Source organism: Equus asinus, chromosome 16 (genome assembly GCF_041296235.1).
Source record: "Equus asinus isolate D_3611 breed Donkey chromosome 16, EquAss-T2T_v2, whole genome shotgun sequence".
In the NCBI taxonomy this organism is placed as follows: domain Eukaryota; kingdom Metazoa; phylum Chordata; class Mammalia; order Perissodactyla; family Equidae; genus Equus; species Equus asinus.
This window is the reverse complement of record NC_091805.1, coordinates 42088248-42110376: the sequence shown is the minus strand read 5'-3', so window position 1 is coordinate 42110376 and position 22129 is coordinate 42088248. Positions and strand designations below refer to the sequence as shown.

At 50.0% G+C, this 22129-nt stretch overlaps 2 protein-coding genes across 4 annotated transcripts; both read right to left on the bottom strand.

The window, feature by feature from the left end:
• Positions 1–2077: 2077 nt before the first annotated feature.
• On the bottom strand, positions 2078–7253 carry LOC106827367 (glutathione S-transferase Mu 1). Of its 2 annotated transcripts, XM_014835160.3 has the most exons (8): positions 6811–7253; positions 6502–6577; positions 6037–6101; positions 5655–5736; positions 5456–5556; positions 4893–4988; positions 4697–4807; positions 2078–2612 (listed from the first exon to the last, which is right to left on the bottom strand). In XM_014835160.3, the coding sequence occupies exons 1-8, from the start codon at positions 6844–6846 to the stop codon at positions 2523–2525; spliced, it is 657 nt and encodes a 218-aa protein (XP_014690646.1). In that variant the 5' UTR covers positions 6847–7253; the 3' UTR covers positions 2078–2522. The 2 variants fall into 2 exon arrangements, with proteins under 2 accessions (XP_014690646.1, XP_014690648.1); XM_014835162.3 differs by lacking the exon at positions 6037–6101 and having other exon boundaries at positions 6452–6577; positions 6811–6967.
• Positions 7254–14397: 7144 nt separating this feature from the next.
• Positions 14398–21044, bottom strand: LOC139040399 (glutathione S-transferase Mu 1-like). 2 transcript variants are annotated; one of them, XM_070486996.1, is made up of 8 exons: positions 20721–21044; positions 20401–20476; positions 19931–19995; positions 19549–19630; positions 19350–19450; positions 18434–18529; positions 18238–18348; positions 14398–16148 (listed from the first exon to the last, which is right to left on the bottom strand). In XM_070486996.1, the coding sequence occupies exons 1-8, from the start codon at positions 20754–20756 to the stop codon at positions 16059–16061; spliced, it is 657 nt and encodes a 218-aa protein (XP_070343097.1). In that variant the 5' UTR covers positions 20757–21044; the 3' UTR covers positions 14398–16058. The 2 variants fall into 2 exon arrangements, with proteins under 2 accessions (XP_070343097.1, XP_070343098.1); XM_070486997.1 differs by lacking the exon at positions 19931–19995 and having other exon boundaries at positions 15604–16148; positions 20721–21026.
• Positions 21045–22129: the final 1085 nt, after the last annotated feature.

Here is a 22129-nt window from a genome sequence, read left to right as displayed (position 1 = left end):
TGGTCATTTTTGGTTGCCTCAGTTTGAAGTACATACTCTCCTCTACTTCTACTCCTAACTTTAAAATGTACGTTATTAGCTTTATAATTTTGACCACAACGTTTAGAAAATTGTGTTCATTTGCACTTGTCTTCCTTGATTACATCTTCCTTCTTTTTAAAGGATTCAATTATTTTGTTTTCTTTGAAATTTAATCACCTTTTACATTTCAGATCTACTATTTTAGCTTTAATATAGCTATGCCCTTTTAATTTGAGCTTCTAGACTAGGAGTCAGGAAAGTACGACCACCTGCTTTTGCCAAGACAGTTCTCTTGGCATACAGCCCACCCACTCATTTTGCCATTGACCGTGGCTGCTTTCCCACCCACGTGATAGAGGTGAGAAACTGACAGAGAGCCCATGTGGCCCCCAAAGCCAAAAATATTTACTGTCTGGCCCTCTACAGAAACACTTGCCCACTCCTGTTCTAGCTCTGTATCTGTTTTACTCTAATGGATTATTTTCATTGTCTCTACTTATCTTCTGTCATTGTGTCATTCCTAATTTCTATTACTTCTGTCCTTTTTTTCCTTCTATCTCTTCTGTCTTTACGATATACTTTAATAAGGTTTTCGCTTAACTAACTTTAATCTTATCAGTTTCATAAATTTTAACTTTGCTCAACTTTTATCTTAGGAGTTTGGTCCTTTTTTTTTTTTGGTAAGGATGATTGGCCATGAGCTAACATTTGTTGTCAATCTTCCTCTTTTTCCTTGAGGAAGATTATCACTGAGCTAACATCTGTGCCATTATTCCTTTGATTTATGTGGATGCCACATAGCAACAAGCAGTGCTAGATCCACATCCGGGATCTGAACTTGTGAACCCTGGGCTGCCGAAGTAGAAAATGGGACCTTAACCACTGCATCACCAGACCGGCCCCACTTTTATCTTTCTAAATTAATTATTGATTTCTCAATGAACTTTAACATTATTGCTATTGCTCCCTTTCTATTTAATAACTGCAAGGCAGTGACCATCTGGACAAACACCCAACAGGACTCTTCTCCAAATCATCTCCTCTCATGAGCTAAGTCTCAAGACTCTGCCTCAATAAAACCCAACTCCACGTTCTGGCCACTGTTTGGGGATCTTGCTTATCAGATGGTTATCCAATTCATCCTGCTCCTTTGCAGATGTCCTAACATAAAATGCACACACCAATCTATTGGTCTGGGAGAAGGAGCAAATCTAGCCCATTCGTGCAGCTTTGGCCTGGCACACTAGGCCTACCCATCTCAGGTCAAGTTATTCAAAGGGCAGCTACAGCCTACAAAATGCTTCAGTCGGAGTTCATGGCTCATTCTTCCAGATCTATAGATTTAAAACCTTCTCATCTTTGTGCTGTATCTCCAGTGGCCGAAATTAACAATACGCAGAGCTCTAAAGCCCAATCATGGCTGTAGAGTTTGCCTAGGGTCTTACCCAGAGATAACTCCGTCAAATTTCCAATGCTTATTGAATATTTACTGTGTGCCAAAAAGTGTGATATATATCACACATAAAAAGTCAAACTAGACATACAGTCTCTCTTCAATGAATTTACGATCAAGTTGGAGAGGAAAACAAAAGAAAACAATTAAACACAGTGGGATATGTCTCACTGAGAGATGTTGTAAGAGTGCAGAGGAAGGGTGTCTAAAGCAGGGGAACCTTCTGAGAAAGGGCGACTGAAGGCAGTCAGATCCCACACCCCAGTGGACTGCTCAACTCCCTTCCCACCACCCAAGAACCATGACACCGAGCACTGCAAGCTAACAGGAGGCATTCCGTGAACGCCGAGTTAAGGTGGGACCCCGGCACAGAGGGCTCCTTCTGCAGAGACCCCGTGCGGAGGCACACACATGAAGGAGACATTGAAATGAGTAGGAATTCCTATAATCCCACCTGTTCCCCCCACCACACACATACACACCCATCCCCATTCACCCAGCCCCTGCAATGGACAACAGAAGAGAAAATGGACACACCCACACCCCCAACACGGTCAATCGTGAGTCCACGTGGCCAGAAGGAAGAAGACAAGACACAGCAGGTGTCATTAAGGCTTTACTGACGATCAGGCAGAGCAGGGCCACAGTGGGGGAGCAGGCACTGCACACCAGGCCGATACGGCTCTTCAGGGCAGTGCTGGGAGCTCAGGGCTGAGCTCTCCAGGCCAGGGGTCTGGTCGGGCTCCTCAAGCAGAGCAACCACTGAAGGGAAGGATGGACTGTGTGGCTTCAGTGCAGGGAGAATAACATATTGGGGTGGCACTTCACGGAAGAGACGTGGGGAACTGAAGCTGTAAACGGCTTGGATGAAAAGGGGGTCAGGAGGGAGAACAAGAGACCAATAAGGCATCTGACAGTGAGAAGGGAGGGAAAGACAGTGAAAGAAGCAAGACAGCTGGCTCCAGGGGCATGGAGGTCCAGCTGTTCAGGGCCAGGACATCTGGGATAGCTCTGATTCCTCCCTCCCATCTCTAGGACTTATGAGGCCCTACTTGTTGCCCCACACAGCCGTCTTCAGAAAGAGAGGCTTTGGGAGGAAGCGGCTGGACTTCATGTAGGCAGAGATCTTCTTCAGGCCCTGAGGGTGAGAAAAAGAAGGTCAGATCCCAGGGACTGCTGCCCCAGCAGGGCTCAGGCAGCACCACTCCAGGCACAGTGAATGCAGGACCCTGGTAAAGCCCTTCCTTGGGGGGTCAAGTGTCGGAGCATTACACAGTCTTTCTGGGGTCCCCAGCTCTGGAAAGTCAACTCATCCAATGTCCTGGAACTAACGTGATCTCTCAATAGGAGTTACCACTGATGGAGACTCTGCACTGCCAGGAGCTGTGTATCCACCAGGGATATGATATAACTACAGAATTTCCACACAACTACCTACAGGATACGATCTACTCTCACCGCTATTCACAAGGGAAACTGAGGCACACGCAGGGGAAGCACCTTCCTCATGCTCACACAGCCAGTAAGCGGGAGGGCTGGAATGCAGCCTGGCTCTCCCTCCAGTCCTGTGCTCTTTCTGCCAGGCTCCCCTCCTCTCCTCCCCACAGGAGGCCCTGTCCTCCCTGTCTGCACAAACTTTCCCCTTTTGCAGAGGGAGGCGCCTGGCTTCCCAGGCTTTGCTCACAGAGGGACCCCTAGCAGAACAAAGGGGCTCAGAATGTGCCTGTGCAGCTTAGAAGAGGCCACATCTCACCCAATGACTCAGCAAAACCTCAGTGAAAGCTGATAGGAGGATGTGGAGCAGTGAAGCCAGGCCAGACTCTAATCATTCCTCTTAAAGGGGAATGTCCATTTGCTGGCCTGTTATCTGGGCCCAATCTCACTGGACCCCAGCCTACGTCATCCCAGTCCTGCTGCAGCCAACCAGGCAATAGACACACAGGTGTGCTTGGGCACCATCTTCCCACATAGACTGTGTCCAGTAACTTCTAAAGGATTCAAAGATGCTGGCACTGTCTGTACCCAACGGGCCAGGCCCCACAAGCTGCAGGCTGCAGCCTCAGCTGTCCCCCATCCCTCCCTGTCAATCATTCATCCCAGCTCTTGCATAATCCCCATGTCCATCAGGCTGGACCAGAACCAGAGCTGATGAGAACCAGCTGACAAAGCAGATCTTGTTGGGGAATGGGAAAGGAAAACAGATTGTAGGCTGAGAAACCTGTTGCACTAATGCCTCAAACACCCAAATCTGTAATGAAGCAGACGTGCTGCTCTCCAATGAGTGGACTAATGGTGACCCATGAAGTGCAGTGAGGGGGGTCCTGGCTGTGCTCCTCCAGACGCCAGCTGGTCCCACCTACCACATAGCCTAGTTCTTGCAGTTCTTCAACTGCACTGAGCCCCAGGAGGCTGGGCTTCAGGGCTGGGTCACCTTTGCATCCCTAACATGCCTGTGGCAGTGCCTCGTACACAGGAGAAGTTTCGATCAGTGAAGGTGATCTAACATAAATGTACTACCTCATCGCTGAGACACAGTCTTGGGTAAACAGTTGGAAGAAAGACAGGGAGATTGGAGGAAGGTAGTGCCCCAAACAGAAGACGTCAAAATAAATCCATGCACAGGGGCACCCACGCGTGGACTCAAATCCCAGGGCCAACTACAGCCTTGGAATCTCAGAACTACCCACAACAGGGATCCATTCCTGCCAAGCTTTCTCGACATCAAGAGAAAATACCATCTGTGTCTCTGGTACTTTATGTAAAGCCTATCATGTCTCAACTCCACTAATGCCAGCTACAGACAGACCCCTGAATGCGCTCCTTCATCCATGTTGTCCTGAGCTGTGTCACCAAGGCTGGAAAAAGACCCGAGCCTTCTCTCTTTGGCACAGGAAAGCGAGAGCCACTGACTGCTGCCCATGGAAGCCAGACACAGACGGGAGCCCAGCATAGCCTGTCCTGCCTCAGTGACCTTGAGCAAATTACTTATCCTTTCAGCCTCAGTCTCCCTATCTGTAAAATGGAGGTGATAATTGCTCTCCCCAGTAGGAATGTGGTAAAGATTAAATCTGACTCAATAAATGTAAGATCCTGAGCACAGATCCTGATGTTGCATCCTCCATGATGCTAGCTATTCTTCTTTTAGCTCCTGGACCACGAAAGCAGAAGGGAGAAAAGGAATGACAAAAGAGATGTAAATAGAAGGAGGATCAGAGGAATCACCTCAAAGCGGGCTATGAAGTCCTTCAGGTTTGGGAACGCATCCAGGCACTTGGGTTCAAAAGTACGCAAATAATCAAGGATGTCATAAGCCAGGAAATCCACATAGGTGATCTGCAGAGAGGCCAAGCAAGAATGGGCACCAAACTCTGAAACCTGAGAACAATGACAAATCCCCATCCACAGCCTTCCTCCTTACCTTGTCCCCTGCAAACCAAGGCCTCTTCCCCAGAAACTGTGAGAAGAGCTTCACCTTATCAGGAAGCGCCTCCAAGTACTGAGGCTTCAGTTTATCCTGAGGCACAAAACAAGTGTCACCACCCACAGACTCCCAGAGCAGGAGCCAGGCCTCCCCAGGGTTGCCAGTGACTCCCAGCTGCCACAGGTGAGCAGCCACGTCCTGCCAAATGGCAGCTGTGTCGGTGTCCAGGCTATGATTTAATCCACACTGTGGTCATTAGACTCCTGCTGGGGACGACCCCCCATCTGTGAGAGGCAATGGGAAGGCAGAGAGCCATACCACAGTGTCCCTGCAGATGTCACCACTCATCTCCAACCACCATCCATCGGTCAAACCGAGGAGAACTGTTTGATACCATTGAGGGTTATGAGGTCACTCTGGTGGCAGTATAGGGACCAGCTTGGAAGATTAGAAGCTCCAAGGAGATCAAAGGGCAAATAGGACCAGTGTAGATGGGACATAAGAGTCTGGTCTACTCATTAAAACCCTGTCCAAATCTAGCCCACTGTGATGGGACTCACAAAATCAGGGTTGTAGCAGACCCTGGCCAGGGCCATGCGGGTGTCCATAACCTCATTCTCCAAAATGTCCATCCGAATCTTCTCCTCTTCTGTCTCCCCACCTGTGGCCACACAACACAGACTCACCCTCAACATCCCACCCTAGCCAAGCCCAGGGCATGGCCACCGGTCCCCTGCACCACACCCCCAGCCCACTCACACAGGTTGTGCTTGCGAGCAATGTAGCGAAGGATGGCGTTGCTCTGGGTGATCTTGTGGGCCCCATCAATTAAGTAAGGCAGCTGGAAGGATAACAGGGGCAGGTCGCTTGAGCCACCAGGCCCCCCTGCTCCCCCTCCCTTGAGCAAGGGTGACATGAAACGTGCACCCACAGCTCCTGGGCCCTGGTAAGCACTAAATAATTATATTGTAAAATGAATGATGAGCTGGGACATAGAGCATCATGGGAAGGTAGTGAAGAGAACCAGGGAGCTCAGAGGATGAGCAGAAGGCACCAGGTCCTGACACCTGGAAGCTGGGACAGGAGATGGAGAAGAGGACCTCTCACTCACCCCCACAGAACCCCCACGCCCTGCACCTACATTGGGGAAGTCCAGGCCCAGCTTGAATTTCTCACTCAGCCACTGGCTTCTGTCGTAGTCGGGAGCTGTGGTGGAGAAGATGAGTGACACAAACGTCCCCAGAGTCCAAACCACGTTCCTGGGGGGACTTTCAGGGGATCTGGAATCTGACCCACTAAGTTTCACAGTCCAGGTTGGGGGGAAAGAACACTAATGAGGCTCTGGAACCGACATGAGTAAGGCTCACACAGGGTTAGGCAACCCTAAGGGGAACCCATCCAGATACTGAGAAAGGGGGTCCAGCAATCCCCTCCCTTGTCCTGCCTTGAAAGGAGAGCTGCACCCTCAAAGGGGAGGGGAAGGCGCCGGCCCTGCTCCAGCTGCGGAGGGCAACAGAGGTGAGCACCTGGCGGCCAGGGCAAGGGGGGCCTGTTACCAAGTCTGTAGGAGTTGGGCAGAAGTCGGGACTCCACGAGATTGCCCTACCGTCCCCCATCGTGTACTTCTTTTCCTCATAGTTTGAGTCTGTGTACTCCAGGAGCAAGCGGATGGCGTGAGCCAGCTGGAAGAGAAGGTGGGGCCGAGGTCAGAGATGGAGGGGCCTGACTGCTGCCTTTCTCTCCAGGTAACCTCCCGCACACCCCCAGCCACCCAGACACTCCCCACACGCGGCAGCACAGGCCTGAGATCCAGCAAGCCCAGAAGACAAACCTTCTGCCAGAACCCGTTCCAGCTGCACAGCGTTTCCTCGCCCGCCCGCCTCTATCCCATCCGCCCGGGGGACCCCTCACTCACCCCGCGGATATCCCAGTAACCCAAGGTCATGGCCATTGTGCTGGTGTTTGCGATCTGAGTGGAGGGGCCTCAGCAGAGCTGGGACGGGAATTTATCCTCTCCCCGGATGGGGCGAGGCGGGGCCTGCTGCGCGCACCGCCCTGCCGGCCCCGCCCCCGCCGCGTCCCCGAGGCTCAGCGACACCGGAGACGACCACACCCCCAAGGAGAGCGGAGGTTAAATCCCTTTCAACCAGAGTCGCGAGGAACTGGGCTCTGGCTCTCAGGCAGGAAAGGCTGCCTAGCTCTGGCTCAGGCTCCTCCGGTTCCGTGGCTCCCCGCCCTCATTCAGACCCCTGCCAGGTCACAGGGAGTTGGCAGTGCGCTTGGGAGACCAGTCTAAACCACAAAAAGAACAAAGCTCTCTCCCTTCCTTCCCCTCTAGGCATCTCTCGGTTTGTCCCTGGGCTCTCCAGTTCCTGGGGCTCCGGGAGGCTCAGATGCCAGGTTAAGGCCAGAGCCCTGCCTGTGAAATGGCGGGTTTAACTCAGGACCTGACACAGGAAGAGCAGGACTCAGAACAGTCCCAAATCTCCTCCCCGTCCTTGTAATCTGTGACACCCACGTGTCTTACAGAACGGACTATCAATGGGATGGGAAGGACCACCCAGGCCAAGGGCCAGGCCGAACTTGGCCCTTCAGTCCTGGGACTAAGAATGATAACTACTGGGGAGGCTGGTGGCACAGTGGTTAAGTTCGCACATTCTGCTTTTGGGGAGAGTTCCCTGGTTCATCCCTGGTGCAGACCTATGCACTGCTCATCAAGCCATGCTGTGGCAGTTGTCCCACATATATAAAATAGAGGAAGATGGGCATGATGTTAGCTCAGGGCCAATCTTCCTCAGCAATAAGAAGACAGTCGGCAGCAGATGTTACCTCTGGGCTAATGTTCCTCAAAAAAAGAAAGAAGACTGATATAAAATAGTCAATTACCTGTGGCCTAAACTGTGAATCTAAATCCAGAACCTGTCCCAGCAAAGAGGAAGGGTATGGAGGTGCAGTCCCAGAGATGTCCTGGCAGCCAGCTACACGTCCCTCATTGACAGGGACCCTGACTCAGACTGTAGTGGTCACAGACAGAATGTGAGAGAGGGGAAAGGACTGTCCTCTGAGGGCCCAGGCGCCTGTGTTGCAGCAAAGGAAGGCCAGAGTCGGTGGCCACTCAGGAGCCTGGAGTGCCCCACATAGGACAGCAGTCAGGGTGCGCCTTGGGGACCCTCGGCTGTGCAGGGCCTCAGATTCTCTGCTTCAGGTCTTCACACTGGCTCCCGACCCTTGTTGGCTGGGTATGAGCGGTGCTCAGATGGCCTTGGAAGTCCCCCTGTGATCTGTGACCTGTGGTGCAACCTCTACAAGAACAAGGTCCTACCTGCCAACTTTCCTCTATGTTGTCAGAAGAATATTTCAAAACTAAAATAGGACATAGTTTGGCCTGTGGTTCATTTTCCCTTGTTTAAAGCATATTACAAGGTTTAGTGAATATGTGAAAACAGATGAAATGGAACTTTAAATAAAAAATGGGTTTACAAATTAAAGGGCAAGCTTGGTGCACTACAGAAAATTAAGTTTTAAAATTGGGGAACACTTTGTTAGGCTAGAAAGGAGTGAATCCGGTACTCAGTAGACCTTCAGAGCATCGAGGGAAAGTGTGGAGGGGGTTGAGAAGGACACAGAGACTCTACCTAGTTGCTATTAAATCATAGAAGTCAGGGGTCTGCACATCTCTGCTTAGTTGGGGAGCTGGGGGTGGGGGTGAATGTCACCAGAGGCGGCAGAGTCAGTCCCTGCTGCAGAAGCTCCCCACCCACTCAGAGCTTGCCAGTCCTCCAGGCCTCAAGTCTGGGTCCAGGCTCAAGACGCAGCCTCCAGGGTCAAGGTGAGTTCCAGGTAGGTTTGCCCACAGGAGGGCGATGAGTGCCATGGACACACACAAATGCTGGACGTCTTAATTGTTATATTTTTCATAATACATTAAGGAGTTGTCATTCTGAGTTTATACATATTGAGCTTGGAACAGAGACATTACTAGATTCCACTGAGAAAATGATTTTTTTTTAAATTAACATTAAACAGACTAATAAGTATTACAAAAGGTAGAACAGATATTGTTACGTTAGCACTCATCCGTCCGGTCATTCTTTTATTGAAGAAACAGCCATTGAAATTCTGTCATATAGTAGGCACCATGAACGAGACAGTTCTGGCTATTAAAGACTGGAAGTCAGGTGGGAACTAAAAAAGAGAGATGTTTTAAAATATGAGTCACAATTTAGCATGTTTAAACTCAGAGGCAGTGAGGCAATGCCTCTTAGGACAAGCACACCAAGGAGACAGCAGATGGGCCCAGAGCACAGATGGCCCCTTCAGAAGGGCACGGTTCTGCAAAGGAGGAGGAGGACCGGCTGAGCAGGATCTCAAACACAGGGTCCACAGGGCCCACAGGGTCCACGTTGTACCAGTGGGTACACTGGGTCTGGGAAAGGCAATAGGGAACAGTGGGGATTAGGGAAACTGGAGGGTGGTGTGAAAGGAGTGATTGCAGTCAGTCGCGACCTCCCAGAAATTGAGTCCCAATGTTGCCAGATCTTCTGGATTTAATGTGCTCTCTCATCATTTTAAAATGTTGGCCAGTTCTAATATTTTGAAACAATCCTGTGCAGGACATCAACGAATATTGTGAGAAATTTGGACTAAGGGCCTCTAGTCTGACTTCTGGGCTGCATCCCACAATTCCTTCCAGCTCTGCTGCTAACACTCTAAACTCTCAAGGTAAATTAACAGAAATTCTATATAAAATAGCCTCAGAATAGAAAACTACATATTATGAAAAATACGAACAGTAGAATTAAAATGTCCTACATCATGGCAAGTTTTTAAAATCATCTAAATATTGTCTGTGTAAACTTACCGACATCTAAGTTAAAGAATATTTTTTACTCTGAAAATAAGAAAATAACAAGAACCATTTATAAGATGCTGCTAGGGGCTGGCCTGGTGGCACAGCCGTTAACTTTGCACTTTCCGCCTCTCAGCGGCCCGGGGATCGCTGGTTCCGATCCCGGGTGCAGACATGGCATTGCTTGGCAAAAGCCATGCTGTGGTAGGCATCCCACATATAAAGTAGAGGAAGATGGGCATGGATGTTAGCTCAGGGCCAGTCTTCCTCAGCAGAAAGAGGAGGATTGGCAGTAGTTAGCTCAGGGCTAATCTTCCTCGAAAAAAAAAAAAAAGATGCTGCCAAATTGGAATTTAGAAAAAAAATTTTCTACATGATTATCTTATTTTGAATAAGGAAAGACAAACTAGGACTTCAAGAATTTAGAAAAGGAACAAAGTTCAACGTGAAGACTATATAAGAAACAAGGCTAAGAAGAAATATATTGAAATTTAACCAATATGCTTATGAAACCGTTAGTTAATTCTCTGAAAACATTGGGTACATGGATAGAGCATCAGTCCAATAACAAAGACAGAACAGCGGTTACGAATTAATAAAAACCAGCTTCTAAAACTGGGGAAACACTTTTCTGGGATAATGGATAATTACTGTTACAACCAAGAGGAACAGACATAAATATATCAACATATGTTGAAAGAAAGAAAGATTCTGAATGAAGTAATAATAGCAAAATAAAGAAAAATAATAACATCTAGTCCTCGAGAATTTTATGGATAACTTCTCAAACTTTCAAAAAAGGAATGCATTACGTAAATTGTCATAAACTATACACCAATATGGCGGAATGAGCTAACCTGGAAAGGACAACCGAGGTGAGGATGGCTATAAATCACTGTCGCTTATGAACCTCAATCGAAACATCGCTGCTGACAGCTTAGGGAACAGAGTACGGGGTTTCTGTTATAAACGCCTTTGTGCTCCTGCAGAGCATACCGAGAAAAAGAGGAGAGATTAAGGGAAAGAGATGAGAGAGAGAGAGAGAGAGGAGACAGAAAACGTGGAAAAAGTTATATCTAGGGTCATCACAAGTTATTTGTAATATTTTGCAAATTTTCTAAAAGTCTGATATATCAATACTTAAAAAAAATACATTTACCATGTGACCCAGGACATACACACCTATATGATTAATTGAAATAAACATTGCATCAAACAGGACTTACCTTAAGTACATGTGTTGCACTCTGATTTTTATAAATTCTATTCTTTTCTTTTCTTTTTCTTTCTGCTTTTTCTCCCCATATCCCCCAAGTATATAGTTGTATATTTTAGTTGTGGGTCCTTCTAGTTGTAGTACGTGGGATGCCGCCTCAATGTGGCTTGATGAGTGGTGCCATGTCCACGCGCAGGATCCGAACCAGAGAAACCCTGGGCCGCCGCTGTAGCGGAGCAGACGAATTTGACCACTCAGCCACGGGGCCCGCCCCTCTTTTCTTTTCTTAATGCTAATCTCCATGCACTAGCAGGTGTCTTCAACTGGGGGTGATTTGGGCCCTCAGGGGACGTTTGACAATGTCTGTAGACATTTCTGATTTCTGCCACTGGGAAGTGCTACTGGCAGCTAGTGGGTTAGAGGTTGGGGATGCTGCTAAACACTGTGCTAGGCACAGGACAGCCCCCACCACAAAGGGTCCTTGGTCCAAAGTGTCAGCAGTGTCGAGGTTCAGAAACCCTAGTCTGTGACCAAGGGTGAAAAGCTGCAAGTGGAAAACCCTGCGCTGGCACGTCTAGCTAGCAGAAAGCAGACCAGAGCACCCACTCCTTTGGCAACCAGCTGGCAGAGGGGTCTGTCTGCAGGGAGGACTGGAAACAATCTTGCCCTGGGGGCTCTTACCGCTGGCACCAGGCTGCAGATCAGGGTGAAGAGAATGAGAAGTGGGCAGGGAACGTGAGTGGAAGGGCTGGGCAGCCTGATCCTCCAGGGTCCAGGGCATGGAGTGGTGTAACTATGGCTGTCGGACAACAGAGCCCCTGGAACTCTCCCTCCATTGTGCAGGGCCAGGCAGAACCGAGCCCCGTGCCAGGACAGTAATTCTTCAGGAGCTTCCAGGCATGGCTAGACAGGATGAACTGAATTTATTTTTAAAATGTCTTCACCAAGGGAAGGGTTTGTGGTCGGTCTTTGGTGTTGCTCTCCCACCTCAGCGCGTCAGAGCCCTGCACAAGTGCCCACTTAGGCCGGGGGAGCTGGGTCAGGCGGTCGCCACAGCACTCTATGTCTGGAAAGTGCCAGAGCACTGTGGAGAGGACAGCACAGCCCTGCTCTCCCACAGCGGGGTGCCAGGGTCCAGAGCTAAAGTGACTCAGTGGTCTTCCAGTGCCTGGGCCACTGCGGTCGCCCTGGGAGCAGAGGCAGAGCAACCCCATTACACTAAAGATGAAAGACAGGGGTTGGCGCACCATGCTTCTGGGGGCCCTAAGGGAACTGCAGGGGCTCAGAGGAACCAGGAAAGAAAACCTATCCACATGGCTGACAAGGGCGTGCAGTTAAGTTCCTACAACTCACTGCCAACTCACAATGTCTAGACTGAGATCCTCTCTGTTTTTACACCCTCATGGTGGTGACCAAAAATTGTATATGTGAGTACCTGGAGACGGCCACAAACGTGGACATCAGTGATGGAAGTCCCCATAGAAACAGCTCCTTTCCCACTGTCCACCTACCATTCAAGGCCTCCCAGAGACACTCACACACGTCAACCCTGCAAAACGTGCAGGCAGACAGGTGATTTGCCCTTCAAAGGCCTTAAAATAGTAACAATGATCAGGAGATTACCAACGGGAAAAAATGCTATCTTCACTCTAAACCTCCTTCTAGTTGTATTATAAGTTGTATTATAAGTTGTATCTCAGCCAGTCCAGTCTAAAACAACAGCACCAACCAAAATGGGTATGCTGTAGCTTTTTACGTTATGTTTGGTTTTACAAACCTATTCATTGATTATTGTGATCAGTTTGTGTATTCGTTCGCTATATGATAAGAACCCTAGAATAGAACTACAATTAATTACAATTGTCCCTAAAAATAAATGTTTGGACTGCCGCCACCTCATGTTTTAACTGTGAACCAAGAATTGAATAAGTCATGGGTGGAGATCGGTTAAAGGGTTTAACTCAGAGACATTCACACACCGTGATTCATCAGGTGGAAACGTGCTCAGTCAAGAAACAATTAGCAAAGCCTAACAGTGGAAAACTTCAGGCTATGTTTATGACCCTATAAAACTAGCCTAACGTGAAATTGTGGAGCCCCAAGTGCCTAAGGTACTGGGGAAAGAGGTCCACATGCCTTGCTGGTGGCACCATAAATTAAATTAAGAGCAAGGAAATAATCTATTATAAGAGCATAAAACTGTTCTTACCCTTTGCCTTCTGGGGTCTGCTTGGGGATCTACCCAAATGAAATGACCAAAACCAGAGGAAAACATGAGCTTAAAGACGATCACAGTGTTGTAAAGAAAGGTAAAATATTAGAAAACCCTACATACCCCACAGTGTGGGATTGACTAGGCAAAGGACCCTTCATCTCCAGGAAGGAATGCTATAGAGCCGTGAAATACTGAGAAGTGTGTGCGCGTGGGGACCACCAATACGCACAGATTTCTAAGGGAAATGTTGAGAAAAAAGGGCAGACTTAAGAAATGTATGCACACCCATCTCCCCTATCCAAGAAGTAGGCATAATTTAACATAAACAGAATATTTCAAGTGACCCCACTAAGATTAGAAGACAGTTTGCTTAAGAACTATGCGCTGAGCACCCACTAGGGTGCAGGTGCTGTTCTAGGTGTTGTGCAAACAACTGTAACACGGCTGAACAAGAGACAAATCCCTGCCCTCAGGGTATTTTCGTCCTGTGGAGAGAGACAGAGGATACAGAAAAACACAGATAATTCAATGTACAAGACACTATGTACATCACTGCACACGCACAAGGATAAGCCACATGCACTACAGGGCACACATCTTAAGTGTACACTCTACGGGATTTTCCATATGTATACGCTTACAGGATGCCCCCTAGATCAAGAGAGAACAGTTCCTGCGCTTCACAAGGTCCCTTCCATGAGCAACCCCCCCACATACAAAAGCCCACCATTCAGCTGACTTCTGTGCCCCTTGGATTCATTTTGCCTGTTCACGAGCATGTAGGTGGAATGATAGAGTGTCCTTTTTCGTGTCTGCATCCTTTTGGTCAACACTGTGTCTGTGAGAATCATCCATGTTGTGTGTAGCAGTAGCACATTCATTTTCATTTGTAGTATATTCATGGCAGTATGTATTCCATCCATTATTCCAGTATGTATGGATAATGGAATTATATTAATAAACCACAGTTTATCTGTCCATTCTCTCATTTTAGACATTTGGATTGTTGCCACTTATTGGCTGTTTCAAATAAAGCTGCTTTGAACATTATTGTGCATGTCTCCTGGAAGACAGAAGCACTAGTCCCTGTGGGTATACAACAAAGAGTGGGATTCCAGGGGCATGGGGTAGGTGTAAGTTTAGCTCTGGTAGATATCACTGGTATTTCAAAGTGCTTGCCCCACCAGCAATGAATGACAGTGCCAGTGACTCCATAATTTCTAGAACAATTGTCGGTCCTTTTAATTTTAGCCTCTGTGGGTGTATAATGGGATTGAACTGTGTTTATAACTTCTCCAATAACTAATGATCTTGAGGACCTTTCCATATGCTTATTGGCCACTTGGATATTCTCTCGGGAAATGACTGTTGAAGACTTGGCCCTTTTTCCTTGGGTTGTATTTTTGGATATGTCACTTTTGGACAAGAGTCCTTTATTGATTTCAGTATTTACTCTTAGCTGAGCCTTGCCTAAACACCAGATCCACAAAACCAGCAACTACTTACGGTGGCACAGTTTGGGAGCTATTGAGCTGCTGGGAACTTCCTCTTCAGCAGCCTACTCTACCTTCCAGAGGATGCAGTGCAGATGGAGGAATGGAGACTGGCGAATTCAGTGGAGGAAACCTATGCTTAGAAATGCTCCTGGGAGGGTGTGAAGTGGGAAAACATCAGCCCTTAAGTCCCCATGTAGACTCTGGACTTGTAATGGCAAGAAGAACCTAAAAGTTTCTTAAGTTAACAAAAAAGGCGATCCATAAAGGGGTCGAGTCAGACTGGCATCACCCTTCTCATCAGCAATGCTGAACTCCTGAAGCTGTCAGTAATTCCATCACACGTCTGAAGGTCTACGTCGTAGAAGTCTAGACCCAACCAAAGTATTAGTTCAGAGTACACTAGGTGAGACATTTTCAGACATGCAAGGACTAAAGACATTTAAATCACAGGTACCTAGGAAAATGGAGTAAGCAAGAAACAAGGTCCCAACAACAGCTGTGCAGCAAGCTAGGGGAGGGCGCCTTGAGGGTGTCTGAGAAAAGAGTAGAGATAGGATCCTAGAGACCTTACACATGTGATGAAGCCAGACAACGGACAAGGGAAAGGAATCCTGGTTCTCTCCACTGGGAATTCCCACCACCTCTGGGCCCCCCTCACTAAGACACACAGCTCTGCACAGCCATGAGCCCTCAATAATGGAAGATGGACGAAGGACAGATCCACGCCCAGAGAGAGGCCTCCCCTCCACAGACAGCCCAATGAGGCTTCCTGTGTAAAGGTGTCAGAAACAGGAACGAGAAGTCTCAGAACACCTTCCCACCACACAGGATGCCCAGGGACTCAGCCACTGCCAGCATCACCACTCAGACCCTCGGATGCAGCAGGGCCAGCTGGAGACTCCAGGTGGCCAGGAGAGAATAAGACAAAACACACAAGGGGTGATTAAGGCTTTACTGGGGACCAGGCATGGCTGGGCAGGGACCAGCGAGGGGAGCAGACCCAGGACACCAGGACAATACTGGCCTTCAGGGCAGTGCTGGGAGCTCAGGGCTGAGCTCTACAGACCAGGGGTCTGCTTGGGGACCTCAAACAGAGCAACCGCTGAAGGGAGGACAGTCTGGTTGACTTTAGTGCAGAAAGGTTAACATTGGGAGGACTTTGCTGAAAAAAATTGGAGAACCAAAGCTTCAAAGGGACTGGATGAACTAGGATGGGGGGAGGACAGCGGCTAAAGTAAGGACTGAGAGAGAGAAGAAGGGAAACAAAAGAAAGAGAAAGGAAGAAGACAGAGATTCTGGAGGTGCTGGAGGGTGCAGCTGTTCTCCAGGGTGCAGCACAGCAAGCCCAGCGTGGCTCATCACTCGCATCTCCTGGCCCTACGGGGTTCTACTTGTTGCCCCAAATGGCAAATTTTGCATATATAGGGCTTGGGAGGAAGCGGCTGGACTTCATGTAGGCAGAGATCTTCTTCAGGCCCTGAGGGTGGGGAAAAAGAAGGTCAGATCCCAGGGACTGCTGCCCCAGCAGGGCTCAGGCAGCGCCACTGCAGGCACAGTGAATGCAGGACCCTGGTAAAGCCCTTCCTTGGGGGGTCAAGTGTCGGAGCATTAGACAGTCTTTCTGGGGTCCCCAGCTCCGGAAAGTCAACTCATCCAATGTCCTGGAACTAACATGCTCTCTCAATAGGAGTTACCACTGAGGGAGACTCTGCACTGCCAGGAGCTGCATGGCCACTAGGGATATGATATAGCTACAGAATCTCCATACAACTACCTACAGGATACGATCTATTTTCACCATGTATCACAAGGGAAACTGAGGCACACACAGGGGAAGCACCTTCCTCATGCTCACACAGCCAGTAAGCGGGAGGGCTGGAAGGCAGCCTGGCTCTCCCTCCAGTTCTCCGCTCTTTCTGCCATGCGCCCCTGCTCTCCTCCCCACAGGAGGCCCTGCCCTCCCTGTCTACACAAACTTTCCCCTTTTGCAGAGGGAGGCGCCTGGCTTCCCAGGCTTTGCTCACAGAGGGACCCCTAGCAGAACAAAGGGACTCAGAATGTGCCTGTGCAGCTTAGAAGAGGCCACATCTCACCCAATGACTCAGCAAAACCTCAGTGAAAGCTGATAGGAGGATGTGGAGCAGTGAAGCCAGGCCAGACTCTAATCATTCCTCTTAAAGGAGAAAGTCCATTTGCTGGCCTATTATCTGGGCCCAATCTCACTGGCCCCAGCCTACGTCATCCCAGTCCTGCTGCAGCCAACCAGGCAATAGACTCAAGGGGTGTTTGGGCAGCATCTTCTCACATAGACAGTGTCCAGTAAGTTCTAAATATCCAAAGATGCTGGCACTGTCTGTACCCAATGGGCAAGGCCCCACAAGCTGCAGGCTGCAGCCTCCGCTGTCCTCCATCCCTCCCTGTCAATCATTCATCCCAGCAATTGCCAAATCCCCAAGGCCCGGCAGCCTGGACCAGAACCAGAGCTGATGAGAACTAGCTGATGAAGCAGATTTCACTATGGGGAATGGGGAAGGAAAACAGATTGTGGGCTGAGAAACCTGTTGCACTAATGCCTCAAATTCACAAATCTGTAATTAAGCAGACGTGCTGCTCTCCAATGAGTGGACTAATCATGACTCCAATAAGTGGACCCATGATGAGCTGTGAGGGGGGTCCTGGCTGTGCTCCTCCAGCAGCCAGCTGGTCCCGCATGTACCACACAGCCTCGTTCCTGTAGTTCTCCAAGTGCACTGAGCCCCAGGAGGCTGAGCTCCAGGCCTGGGTCACCTTTGCAGCCCCACTGTGCCTGACACAGTGCCTCATACACAGGAGAAGATCTGATCAGTGAAGGTGATCTAACACAAACGTACTACCCCATCGCTGAGGCAGAATCTTGGGTAAGTAGTTGGAAGAAGGAAAAGGAGATGGGGGGAAGGTAGTGCCCCAAACAGAAGACAACAAGATAAACTCCTTCCATAGGGGCACCCACACGTGGACTCAAATCCCAGGGCCAACTACAGCCTTGGAATCTCAGAACTAGTCCCAACGGGGATCTGATACCTGCCAAGCTTTCTGTAGATCAAGAGTAAATACTGTCTGTGTCTCTGGTGCTTCATATCAAGCCTACTGTGTCTCAACTTCACTAATGCCAGCTACAGACAGACCCCTGAACGCGCTCCTTCATCCACGTTGTCCTCAGCTGCGTCACCCAGGCTGGAAAAGGACCTGAAGCTTCTCTCTTTGGCACAGGAAAGCGAGAGCCACTGACTGCTGCCCATGGAAGCCAGACACAGACAAGGAGCCCAGCATAGCCTGTCCTGCCTCTGTGACCTTGAGCAAATTACTTATCCTTTCAGCCTCAGTTTCACTATCTGTAACATTGCAGCAGGAATGTGAAAAGGTTACATAGGACCCAAGGTATGGAAAATCGTGACCACAGATCCTGGCATAATGCAAGTCCTCAATTAATGATAGTTACCTTCATTTTGGCTCCAGGACTAGGAAAGCACCAAGGAGAAAAGGAAAGACAAAAGAGATGTAAATAGAAGGAGGATCAGAGGAATCACCTCAAAGCGTGCTATGAAGTCCTTCAGGTTTGGGAACGCATCCAGGCACATGGGCTCAAACATATGGAGTTCGTCAACGAGGTCATACGCCAGGAAATCCACATAGGTGAGCTGCAGAGAGGCCAAGCATGAATGGGCACCAATCTCTGAAACCTGGGAAGAATGACAACTCCCCATCCACAGCCTTCCTCCTTACCTTGTCCCCTGCAAACCAAGGCCTCTTCCCTAGAAACTGTGAGAAGAGCTTCATTGTTTCAGGAAGCGCCTCCAAGTACTCAGGCTTCAGTTTCTCCTGAGGCACAGAACAGCTGTCACCACCCTCAGACACAGACTCCCTAGGCAGGGGGACAGGCCTCCCTAGGGCTGCATATGATCCCCAGCTTCCATGGGTGAGCAGCCATGTGCCCTGTGATGAGAGCTGGGTTGGTTCCCAGACTATGATTTAATCCACCCTGTGGTCATTAGCCTCCTGCTGGGGACAACCTCCCATCTGTGAGAGGCAATGGGATGGCAGAAAGCAATGCCATACTGTCCCTGCAGCTGTCACCACTCATCTCCAACCACCCTCCATGGGACAACCCAGGAGTGCTGTGAGAACCTGGCAGGGCTCTGGACTCATGTCGAGCAGAATCAAAGATGCAAAGAACTAAAATCACTCAGGGAAAGAAGTCCTAAGGTCTAGCAGGTGGGTGACATAACAATAGACACTCGAGCCGATTCCAGACAAATGAGGAGAATTTGAGAGGCTGGATGGAAGGAGGGAGAGGTTCAAAGGCCCTGTGGCTGACCCTGAACTGCCTACTGGGCTAATGTGCTGATGTCTGAGGGTGTTAAGGAGATAGCGCTGGGCTAACAAGGAAACACACTGTCAAGGAACTAATTTCCCCTCTAGAGATTCTGGACTCTATCCTAAGATTGGTGGGAACTGACAGTTTTCATTTAATGAAATTTGAGGTTATGAGGGTCACTCTACTGGCAGCATAGGGACCAGGTTGGTAGATCAGCAGCTCCAAGGATTTCAATTGGCAAACAGGACTAGTATACACACGACACAGGAGTCTTCCCTCCTTATCAAAAGCTTGCCCAAACCAGCCCACTGGGATGGGACTCACAAAGTCAGGGTTGTAGCAGAGCCTGGCCAGGGCCATGCGGGTGTCCATAATCTCATTCTCCAAAATGTCCACACGAATCTTCTCCTCTTCTGTCTCCCCACCTATGGCCACACAACACAGACCCTCCCTCAACATCCCACCCCAGCCAAGCCCAGGGCATGGCCACCTGTCCCCTGCACCACACCCCCAGCCCACTCACACAGGTTGTGCTTGCGAGCAATGTAGCGAAGGATGGCGTTGCTCTGGGTGATCTTGTGGGCCCCATCAATTAAGTAGGGTAGCTGGAAGGATAACAGGGGCAGGTCGCTTGGGCCACCAGGCCCCCCGGCTTCCCCTCGCTCGAGCAGGGGTGACCTGAAACCTGAACCCACAGCGCCTGGGCCCTGGTAGGCACTAAATAATTATATTGTAAAATGAATGATGAGCAGGAACATAGAGCATCATGGGAAGGTAGTGAAGAGAACCAGGGAGCTCAGAGGCTGAGCAGAAGGCACCGGGTCCTGACACCCCAACGTTGGGACAGGAGATGGAGACGAGGACCTCTCACTCGCCCCCACAGCACCCCCATGCCCTGCACCTACATTGGGGAAGTCCAGGCCCAGCTTGAATTTCTCACTCAGCCACTGGCTTCTGTCGTAGTCGGGAGCTGTGGTGGAGAAGATGAGTGACACAAACCTCCCCAGAGTCCAACCCACGTTCCTGGGGGGACTTTCAGGGGCATCTGGAATCTGACCCACTAAGTTTCACAGTCCAGGTTGGGGGGAAAGAACACTAATGAGGCTCTGGAACCCACATGAGTGAGGCTCACACAGGGTTAGGCAACCCTAAGGGGAACCCATCCCAGATACCGAGACAGGGGTTCCAGCAATCCCCTGCCATGTCCTGCCTTGGAAGGAGAGCTGCACCCTCAAAGGGGAGGGGAAGGGGCCGGGCCTGCTCCAGCTGCGGAGGAGGGAAGAGGAGAGTACCAGGTCAGGTGGTCAGGGCACGGGGGCCTGGTACCAAGGCAGCAGGAGTTGGGCAGAAGTTGGACACCACGAGATTGCCCTACCGTCCCCGATCGTGTACTTCTTTTCCTCATAGTTTGAGTCTGTGTACTCCAGGAGCAGGCGGATGGCATGAGCCAGCTGGGACAGAAGGCCGGGGCCGAGGTCAGAGATGGAGGGGTCTGACTGCTGCCTTTCTCTCCAGGTAACTTCCCCCACACCCCCAGCCACCCAGACACTCCCCACCCGAGAGGTTACGCAGCAGCATGGGACTGGGATCCAGCAAGCCCAGAAGACGAACCTTCTGCCAGAATTGGTTCCAGCGGCGCAGCGTTTCCCCGCCCGCCCACCTCCATCCCACGCGCCTGGGGGACCCCTCACTCACCCCGCGGATGTCCCAGTAACCCAAGGTCATGGCCATCGTGCTGGTGTTTGCGCTCTGAGTGGAGGGGCCTCAGCAGAGCTGGGACGAGATTTATCTTCCGACCCGGGTGGTGCGAGGCGAGGCCTGCTGCGCGCACCGCCCTCTTGGCCCCGCCCCCGCCGCGCCCCCGAGACTTGGCGACGCCGCCGGAGGCAAGCCCTGTCCCAAGGCAGGCGGAGCTAAGATCCTGCTCAGCTACACTTGCGGGGACTCTGGCCTAGGTCTCCTCGCCAGGGCATCCAAAGACCGCCTGGCTCGGGCTCCTCTGGTTTCCCCGCCCCATTCGGAGCTCTGCCAGGGGCAACGGAGTTGGTAGTGCGCTTGGGAGACCAGCCTGAACCCTAAACAGAACCAAGCTCTCTGCCTTCCTTCCCCTCTGGGCATCTCTCTGCTTTGGCTCTGGGTTGCTGAGTTCCCAGTTCCCGGGGCTCCAGGAGGCTCAGATGCCAGGTTAAGGCCAAAAAGCAGTGCCTGGGAAATGGCGGGTTTAACTCAGCACCTGTCACAGAAACAGCAGGACTCAGAACAGTCCGAAATCTCCTCCCAGTCCTTGTAATCCGTGACAGCCACGTGTCTTACAGAAGTACTATCAGTGGGATGGGAAGGACCACCCAGGGCACGGGGCAGAGAAAAGGAACTGTGGTCTCAGGGTTTTCCTTTCAAGGACTTTAGAAGATCAGCCCTTCAGTTTGGGACTAAGAATAAGTGTCGACTGAAGTAAAGAGTCTAGGCGGTATCAGTGAAGGAGTTTTTTCAATAATCAGCGTGAAGAGTTCTAACTCCAGGACAGCAGTTCGACAGAGCGCTCTGAGGGGACGTCTCTGAGGTGTGGGAGTATGAGTGTGGCTTATATCTCTTCAGAAAACAGTGTATGTGTAGGTAAGAGGGGAAAAAAACTGACAACTCAGTTTCAAATAAAGGGATAGAGTACATCTGGGCTTTTCTCTAAATAGCCCCTTGAAGGTAACATAAACAAGAATTTCTTGGTTATACTTCAAACAAGTTCAGAGATGCTGACGTTATCTGTGTGGAGGGAGACAAGGACCAGCGTCATTAATTAGTCCCTCAATCTCTAAGAAAAGCAGGTGGGAAATGTGAGTGCCAGGTACCCCGTTATCTTTTCGTGCTGTGGGTCGGTCCACTGGCATCTTGAGTCATGAGGTCGGGGGTTGCAAAGTCACTTTGACACAGGCTGAAGATGGCCTCTGTGGCTGCTTCACAGCGCAGCATGGAATTTATTGTACTGACTGATACCCATGCAGGTTGCTTGCTAGACTTGCCTGTTAGACCAGGGAGAGGGGTCCCAAGAATCTGCCCACATAACCATCAAATATATATCAGTCAACTAGCTTTATGGGGTAACCTGTGAA

Coding starts and splice junctions, on each gene's coding strand:
- LOC106827367 (XM_014835160.3), bottom strand. CDS start 6,846: ATGGCCATGACCTTGGGTTACTGGGATATCCGCGGG. Junction 4,808..4,892: donor CTTGGTTTGCAGGGGACAAG/GTAAGGAGGAAG, acceptor GCCTCTCTGCAG/ATCACCTATGTGGATTTCCT. Junction 2,613..4,696: donor ACTTCATAGCCCGCTTTGAG/GTGATTCCTCTG, acceptor TCTCACCCTCAG/GGCCTGAAGAAGATCTCTGC.
- LOC139040399 (XM_070486996.1), bottom strand. CDS start 20,756: ATGGCCATGACCTTGGGTTACTGGGACATCCGCGGG. Junction 19,996..20,400: donor GAAGTACACGATCGGGGACG/GTAGGGCAATCT, acceptor TCTCCACCACAG/CTCCCGACTACGACAGAAGC. Junction 18,530..19,349: donor TCTGCTACAACCCTGACTTT/GTGAGTCCCATC, acceptor TCTGTGCCTCAG/GAGAAACTGAAGCCTGAGTA.